Consider the following 8,925-nt stretch of genomic DNA (forward strand, 5'->3'; position numbering starts at 1 on the left):
GGCTCCAAATTCAAATCAACGCAGCCTCACGCTGGCGATCAGCGCGAGAGGCGGGGCCTGCCCGGCGTGAGCCGGGAACGCGCGGTGTGATTGCCCAGGAGAAAGGAAGGCGCTCCAGTTCCGGGTCGGGCCCTTCGCCCGCCTCCCTCGGCCTCCGCCATGGCTAGCAGCAGTGGCGCCGGGTCGGCGGCAGCGGCAGCGAATCTGAATGCGGTGAGGGAGACCATGGACAGTGAGTGTCCGTTTCGCCCCCTTTACCTTGCCTCTGTTCCCCAGAGCCAAGGCCCTGGGGCGGGGCTGGGCCCACGAGGACCTCAGGTCCACTTCCTGCCCCGGTCGGCATCTTTGGATATCCTCCCAAGGGACCGTCCAGAGCTCCAGAGCTGATGGTCCCATCCTTTGAGAGTCGTCTCTCCGTTCCTGCGTAGTTTGTCGCGCGCACGGCGTTGCGGCCGCACGTCAGCTCGCCGCGCGTCTGGTCCCTCCCGCACCGGACCCCGCGCGCCGCCTGTTTCCCGCCTCGAGTGCTTTCTCCCAAGTGCTCATTTCGCGCCCTCTCCCGCGCCCAGTCCCCGCGACCTTCCTCGCGCGAGCTCATGGCACGCCTGGTCCCCCCACCACGCCCCCTCCGCGCCGGTTCCCCGCATCCCTTCTCCTGCCCCGCCTCGCGCGCCCTGCCCACCCCGCGCGCCGCGTCCAGTGAGGGGAGCGCCTCCGAAGCGCCCCAGACTGTGAGCTCCTTGCGGACAGTGGCTTCCTGTGTTTGGTCACCGCTCCATCCCTCCTTGTACCTTGCGCTGCAGCAGGAGCATGTTAAATACCTACCCCGTGAAGGAACAAGTTGTGCTTTAATCAGAGTTGCCCCTGTTTAGTCCTGGAGCCGGTGATGCCGGTGTCCGGAGACCGTGGGCGTTGTTTTGCAGCAGGGAGCACGCAGGTAAAAACTGCCCGCAAGTAATAGGGGAAAAAAGTATCTTGGAGTTATCCTCTCTCTCCTTTCTATTGCCGGCTCTGCCACTTTATAGCCCTGGTGTAGGCTTGGACAAGTCTTTTAAACATCTTTGAGCCTGCTTTTTTTTTTTTTTTTTTAGCCCCAGTAAAATAAGATTGCTACAAGCCTGGTGGGCTGCTGTCTATGGGGTCGCACAGAGTCGGACACGACTGAAGTGACTTAGCAGCAGCAGCAGCTGCTTGAGTGCTAAATCGCTTCAGTTTTGTCCGACTCTTTGCGACCCCATGGATGGTAGCCCGCCAGGCTCATCTGTCCATGGGATTCTTCGCTCAAGAATACTGGAGTAGCTTGGGTTGCCAGGCCCTCTTCCAGGGGATCTTCTCAACCAGGGATCGAACCCAGGTCTCCTGCATTGCAGGCAGATTGTTTACCGTCTGAGCCACCAAGGAAGCCCCCTACTACTTCCTAGGATTATTGTAAATATTTAAATAAGATAACCTTATAAAGGTATCTCGAAGGTGACCATTAACAGGTAGTTCCTGCACTGTTTTTGTGTATAAACATCATTCCACGACCCCTTTTGTTGTCCCCATTTTATTTGCCTGCATCTGTATGTGTGTGTTTGATAGATGTTAAATTTTGCTTTTTTCAAGGGATACCCACATGAACTGCTGTCTCTTTCAAACCATGAAATTCTCATTAAGCAGTGTCAGCCTTCATGTCCTATCTCTGGCTCCTTCACTGTAGGCTCCACTTCCTATTAGAGCCCCTTCTTTATGAGGACTTGTGATAAAGCTTATGACTTTCTTTGCACTCGCTGCTGCCCCGCTTTTCAAAGATTTTTTTTTAATTAACAGAGCCTTTGCATCTAACTTTTTACTCAGTGTCTGCTTTTGTCTTTTTCTGAAAAATGGAATTTTGTTAATACCATATTCAGCCTATTTTCCCATCCTTGAAATAGCAGAGCTTATGAGTTTTATTTTGTAAGTGGATTTGTGTACATAGAAACTAGTGTACACCATTATTGTCTTACATCTTTGCTTGGAAGCCATTGTGGTTTCTGAACAGTGTGAAGTGTATTTGAGGCCTGACTTCTAGTCAGTTTTCTTATATTAACTGTTCCTTATTATATGGGCACAGGATTCCATTTGAATAGAAAGCCCACATTTTCTCTCTGATGAAACTGATAAAGAAATGAGAACTGATCATTTTTATTGGCTGCATCATCAAGGTTTTCACTGACAGAACTGAAGATTATAGTGTTAGAATATGAAAAAGTGAAAAAAGACCAGATTATTTTTTCTCAACCAACGCTGGCAAAGAGTGTGCAAAGTAGAGAACACTGTTCCTCTAGACACAATTTGTCCCCAAATCAGAAGGTAAAAAGGAAGGCCCCAGGTTGGCAGTGTATCAACATCTGTTAAATGTGGCAGTTAGGTCCTATCATGTCCATTGGAACTAGCTGCTATCATGCCATGCATGCATGATCAGTCACTCAGGCATGTCCAACTCTTTGCCGTTCCATGGACTGTAGCCTTCCAGACTTGTCTATCCGTGGGATTTCCCAGGCAAAAATAATGAAGTGGGTTGCCATTTCCTCCAGGGGATCTTCCCAACCCAGGGATCAAAGTGACATCTCCTGAATCATAATTGAGTCCAAAACAGTCAGTCAAAATGTGTAGTTTTGCAAAGTTAATGAAAATATTTTCCAGGCTGTCTCTAATGATTGAGGCACAAAGGGAAACATAGTGACACTTTCATGGTTAAGAATTGACCATACACTCAACTGAAAAAGTCCTCAATGCAGTCGTTTAATAATCTCACCTTTCTCCACTCTCATTGCCAGAAATAGAACTTTAACTTGCCCAAGGGACTGGGCTGACCTACATAAGCACCAGTATTTTTTGAAATTCTGTTAATATGGAGTTTCCATGTATTTAAATCTATCCATGAGACCCAAACTGAAGTGTTCAAAACTTTTTTACTTTGATAGCGCTGCTTCAAGATCTAGTATATTTCTCCTTATCGTCTTCCTCCCTCCCTCCCATCAGTATTAAGAGTCAGCTAAATGATTTAATCTTTTAATTAATGTCAGATGATTTGCAAGGATTATAGAATTGAGCTATGAACATTTGTAATTTTATTGTGAAAATGAAAGCATTTTGATAAAGATACTTTAGACAGGGGAGGAAGTGGTGGGCTTTGTTATTTATCTGCACAAAACACTGAAAGAAACCTGATTGATCCTGGCTAGATTTAGTATAGGGTCTGTTGCATAAGGGGCATCCCTGGTGGGCTCAGTGGTAAAGAATCTACCTGCCAATGCAGGAGACATGGGTTCAATCCCTGGGTCAGGAAGATCCCTGGAGAAGGAAATGGCAACCCACTCCAGTATTCTTGCCTGGGAAACCCCATGGACAGAGGAGCCTGGCAGGCTACAGTCCATGGGGTTGCAAAAGAGTAAGACATGACTTAGCCTTAGCGGCAGTAACAACAAGTTATGTTTTTGGCAATGGTGATTAAAATTTACTTTTTCCCTACTAGAGGCTTCAATGTGATACAGTTGTTCCTTAGTATTTGCCAGGAAATTGGGTTCAAGACACCCTCACCCACCCACCCATACCACAATCTGTGGGTGCTCAAGTCTGTCATATAAAATGGCAAAGTGTTTGCATATAACCTACATTCATCCTCTTGTATACGGGCTTCCCAGGTGACTGAGTGGTAAAGAATCTGCCTGCCAAGCTGGAGACTCGGGTTTGATCCCTGGGTCGGGAAGATCACCTGGAGAAAGAAATGGCAGCCTGCTCCAGTATTGTTGCTTAGGAAATCCCATGGCCAGGACCCTGGTAGGCTACAGTCCTGGTGTTGCCAAGAGTCAGACACAACTGAGCACCTAATCAGCAGCAGCAGCAGTATCCTCTTGTATACTTTAAATCATCTTTTGGTTATTTATAATTCCTAATAAATGCAAATTCTATGTTAATGGTTGCCTGCGCATAGATGCCAAACTTAAGTTTTGCTTTTGCGAGCTTTCTGAAATTTTTTTCCCCAAATGTTTTCAGTACACAGTTGACTTGTATCAAGTTGTAAACTAGCAAAAGGAGTGAAGAGAGTCCACAGTGTGCAAGGCAGTGTTAGCAAAGCAAACATATAGCCCATGCTCCCACCATCAATCCCCTTGCTTTCTCATGTGAGGTCTCCCCTACCTCTCCTTCACTAAGCTGTTTCACCTCTTGACTCATCTCAGATTTGACCATTTGTAGTAGTCTCTCCTGTCCATGCCACCTACCAGTCTCTCCATAATTGCAATAACTTATCTGGACTCCTTCTCCCCAGGTCTTAAACTGGGAAGAACTTGGTAAATGAGACTGAAAGGCTCATGTAAAGACTGTAATTAAGGGGGATAAATGGTTGTGAAATATGAGATGAGACATGAGAATATACTAAGGCCCTACTGAAGATTTGAAAACTCTGGGAAGCTATTACATATAAAACAGGAATGTGACAAGATCAGATATTCTTTTCTTTTTTTTTTTTTTTTTAAGATTTTGCCTTCAAGGCTGCAGTGCAGTGGCAGAATGGGAGTAACTCAGGCAAAACCCAGCAGACACCTTAAGTTGAGCAGGAGTTTAGGGTCCAGGGAGACCACGGCAGGCAGAGTTTTTAAGACAGAGTACCTGAGAGGAAAGAGCCTGCACCTAGAGGGAATTCTGGAGGTCCGTGGAATGTTCTCCCTCAGGTATTCAGCACGGCATTGATCAGTGTGCAAGGAAAGTACCCCAAAAAGACACCAAAGGATCAAGCTGTTTCTAGATAACTGTTTCTCATTATAAAGCTGGAGAATATGTATAGAAATACAAAACTGTCGAACACCCAGCACAGTAAAATTCACAATGTCTGGCGTCCAGTCAGAAATAATTAAGTATGCAAAAACAGAAGATTGTGACCGATGATAAGAAAATTGTAATCTGTTAAAACTGACCCATAGTTGATACAGATGTTAGGATTAGCAGGTGAAAACATTAGAACGGTACTCCGTGTTCAGAAGGTTAAGTAGAGGAATGGAAGAGAGGTTTTTTAAACAAATTCAACTTCTCAAGATGAAAATGAATATAAAGTATGAAAAAGTGGAATGGGCCCATATCACAAAAATCATGAATATTATGAAAGTTTTCAAAAGGTCTTAGACTGAAATTAAAGGTGGCTTAGTATTGTTCATTTGTCGGTTCATCCCAAAATAAAGTGTCATTTTCATACAGTTCATATCAAAATCCAAATGGTATATTACTGACTAAGCAGTTCCACTTCTAGGAATTTATTCTGATAAAATTAAGTTCCTATTTACAGATATTTGTCACAGTATTATTTTCATCAGGGAAACAGGAGACCCACAACAAAATAGCAGAGCAGTTAAGTAATGTATGTTATTTGCTTAAAATGGAATATTACCTGAATGATTACATTACATTGTAAGAGAATGCTAAAAAGTGGGAAAATGTTCAGAATAATCTTGACTATGATATTTAAATTTCAGATAGATACTAAATGAGTAGTAGAATATAAACCAGGATATGGAAAAGCTATGTGGAGGGAGGTTGTAAATTTATTTGTAAGTTTATAGAGCTAAGTAAGAGCAGTATCACATGCCAGTTTCCAAATCTAGGAATGCTGTGCTGTTCTTTGGAGTTATGCAGTATTATATGAATAAAAAACAGAAGTATTCATGTACATTTTTAAAATGTTACAAGATTTTATTCTTAAAATTTTCTTGTCTTTTTCCAGTCCTACTTGAGATTTCAAGAATTTTGAATACTGGATTAGATATGGAAACTCTGTCTATATGTGTGCGGCTTTGTGAACAAGGAATTAACCCAGAAGCTTTATCATCAGTTATTAAGGAACTTCGCAAGGCCACAGAAGCCTTAAAGGTAGAGATTCATACGTTCACTCACTCTGAATGAAAATGCTTTTGTTTAGAAAACAATTAATGCTGAAATTTTATGTGAATGATTCTAAGCAAGGTTAACCTAACAGCCGTCATCATCAGGAGAAATTCCGAAGGCCAGGGTCTCAGTAGTATATGTTCAGATCACAAAATTCTCTGTCTGAACCATGTTGTCTTTTTGTAAAAGTCTCTGATTATGTTTAGAATTCTGCTTGTGTTGTGGGTGATATTGTTTCTGCCCCGCCCAAAAGATATGCTTAAGTGTGCAACACCTGTGAATATACCATGTTTGGAAATAGTGTATCTGTAGGTATAATCAAATTGACATGAGATCATAATGGGTTAATGACCAATGTCCTTACAAAGACAAGGGAAATTTGGACACAGATATACAAAGCACATACCATGTGAGGACACAGAGGGAATGCTGTGTGATGACAGAGGCAGAGATTGGAGTGATGGCATTTACAAGACAAAGAAGGCCCCTATTGTGGGCCACCAGAAGGTAAGAGGCAAGGAAGGATACTCTACAAGAGCCTTGAGAGGGAAGAATGGTCCTGTTGACACCTTGATTTTGGACTTCTGCCTCCAGAACTACTAGAGAATAATTTTCTGTTGTTGTAAGCTACCCAGTTGATGGTACTTGGTTATGGCAACCCTAGAAATCTAATTTAGATTTACTATGGGAAAGTGGAGTGCTGCTGTAAGAAATACATAAAAATGTGGATGTGACTTTGGAATTGGGTAATAAAGGTTGGAAAGTTTTAGGATGCTTGATAGTAAAAGCCTGGTTGGCCTTAAAGACTTGGTTAATGATAGACATTAAAGGTGATTCTAGTGAGAGCTCAGAAAGAAGAGAAAAGAGTATCAGTCTTCTCAGAGAATACGTCTATCATTATGAATAGAATCTTGTGAGAAATATGAACGTGAAAGGTGCCTCTCTGATGTCTAAGATAGAAATGAACAACTTCGGGTGTTGGCCCATCCTCAGTATAAAGAGCACTCAGCTGAATTATATTCTACTGTTGGAAGGAGAATAAAACTTGTAAGCAATAACTTGGATATTTAGCTAAGGAAATTTCCAAAGCATGGAAAGTGGGGCCTGATTTCTCCTTGCTGCTTATGGTAAAATGTAAGGGGAATAGGAAATTGAGGAAGGAATAAGTAAAAAGAAACCAGCACTCACTTTGGGAAGCTCTCAGCCTACCCAGATAGATCTCTGGAAAGAAGGCCGAGAGTGTAGCTAGATAACCTTTTGGTGAAGAGATTAGGTTATGTGACTCAGATGCAGTGAACATCTCAGTACAGCTTGAACTTAAAGGGATGAAGAAAGGCTGTCACACTTCTGGGGTTCTGTAGGCGGCTGATGGAGCTATTAGTGTGTGCACATCCTTGAAGGAAAGGGATGGGTAGCCCAGAGGCCAAGAACTGCTGAGGCCAGTTGAACTGTGTTGCCAGCATGGACCCAGGGGACCACCTTTTTTCAAATTCACATTAACCACCTTTTAATTGCTGAGATTGCAAACAGTAAAGATGTTGTGTTCCCTTTTTTGCTTGCACACACTCCTATTTAAAATCTCACATGATTTTATTTCCATATTTATGTAACACTCATATGAACACTTAAGTTAGTCCCCTCTTAAAACTTGTCCAAGGATGAAATGACTTCTCTACCCTTTTGTCTTCCTTTGAGGAGACATGCAGTTTACCCATCTCAGATTAAGTTACTCTCTGATAAGTTCCAATAATCTGGGTCACTGGTTTTGTGCTTTTTAAAACTTTTATTTTATTAAATCTAATACCAAAAGCTAAACAAGGCACATTTACAGAGCAAAAATGTATCATAAGTAGAGTATCTGTACAATTCTCATTGTCCACCCTAGAAGTTCCCTTATGCTCCCCTATCACTAACCTCTCTTTCCTGCTCCCCATTCCAATAACTACTGTCCTAATTTTTATGATAGAGACTTCAACATTTTCACTGACTAAGCATGGATCTTTAAACACCAGTTTAATTTTGTAAAAAATTTTTAACTTGCTGTAAGTGAGATTTTATAGCACAGTTTCTTTTTTCCACTGAGTTTTTTCATCTGACATTATTTTTTTGAGGTTCATTTCTGTTTTATGTAGCTGTAGTGCATTCCTTTTCACTGTAATAATCATGTTTCATTATACAAATACAGTATTTTTTATTTATCCTTCCTACTGTGAATGGGTATTCGGTTGCTCCCTGTCCAGAGCTATCATGAACATGCTGCTCTGAGCTTAGTTGTCTGTGTCTTCTGATACATGTATGTGGGCATTTCTGTTGAGTGTGTATCTAGAACTAGAATTGCTGAATCATAGCTTGTGTGTATCTTCAACTTGAGGAATTAAGGCCAGACTTTACTACAGTGGTTATATGAATTTGTATTCCAACCAGCAGGGAATGAATTTCCCTTGCTTCTCATCTTTGTCTATACCTATTATTGTGAGTGTTCTTTAATTTTAGTCATTCTGGTAGGTGTGTTTGGACTTCTCCTTGTGTATTAGCATTTCTATGAGTACTGGTGAGAGCAAATGAATTTTTTTTTTTTTTTTAATTTTTTTTGGCCATTTTCTTTTGTGAAATATTTTTTCATGTAGTTTGCCCATTTTTCTGGGTTATCTGTCCTTTTCTTCTTTGTGGGTAGTCTTTGTTTAAATATTTTGAAAATGAACTTTTGTCAGATACACAGGTAAGGCTTAAAATCAGAATTTTTAAGTAATTATTATGAAAACTATTCAAATTTTCTATTTCTTTTTTAAAATATATTTTTAATTGGAGGATAATTGCTTTACAGTTGTGTTGTAAATACAATTTACAATTGTGTTGGCTGGTTGGATGGCATCACCAACTCATTGGACATGGGTTTGGGTAAACTCCAGGAGTTGGTGATGGAGAGGGAGGCCTGGCGTGCTGTGGTTCATGAGGTCGCAAAGAGTTGGACACGACTGAGCTGCTGAACTGAGGCTTCTGCCATACAAAGCTCGAATCAGCCACAAA

At 41.9% G+C, this 8,925-nt stretch overlaps 1 protein-coding gene across 1 annotated transcript in view; it reads left to right on the forward strand.

The window, feature by feature from the left end:
- Positions 1–61: 61 nt before the first annotated feature.
- Positions 62–8,925, forward strand: part of MZT1 (mitotic spindle organizing protein 1) — a 15,281-nt gene continuing 6,417 nt past the window's right edge. The window contains exons 1-2 of the mRNA XM_010832001.1: positions 62–232; positions 5,738–5,883. Of these exons, the coding sequence (XP_010830303.1) occupies positions 160–232; positions 5,738–5,883 (219 nt within the window). The 5' untranslated portion in view covers positions 62–159. The remainder of the gene's footprint in view (positions 233–5,737; positions 5,884–8,925) is intronic.

The sequence above is a fragment of the Bison bison genome, unplaced genomic scaffold (assembly GCF_000754665.1).
Source record: "Bison bison bison isolate TAMUID 2011002044 unplaced genomic scaffold, Bison_UMD1.0 scf7180017860360, whole genome shotgun sequence".
Taxonomy (NCBI): Eukaryota; Metazoa; Chordata; class Mammalia; order Artiodactyla; family Bovidae; genus Bison; species Bison bison.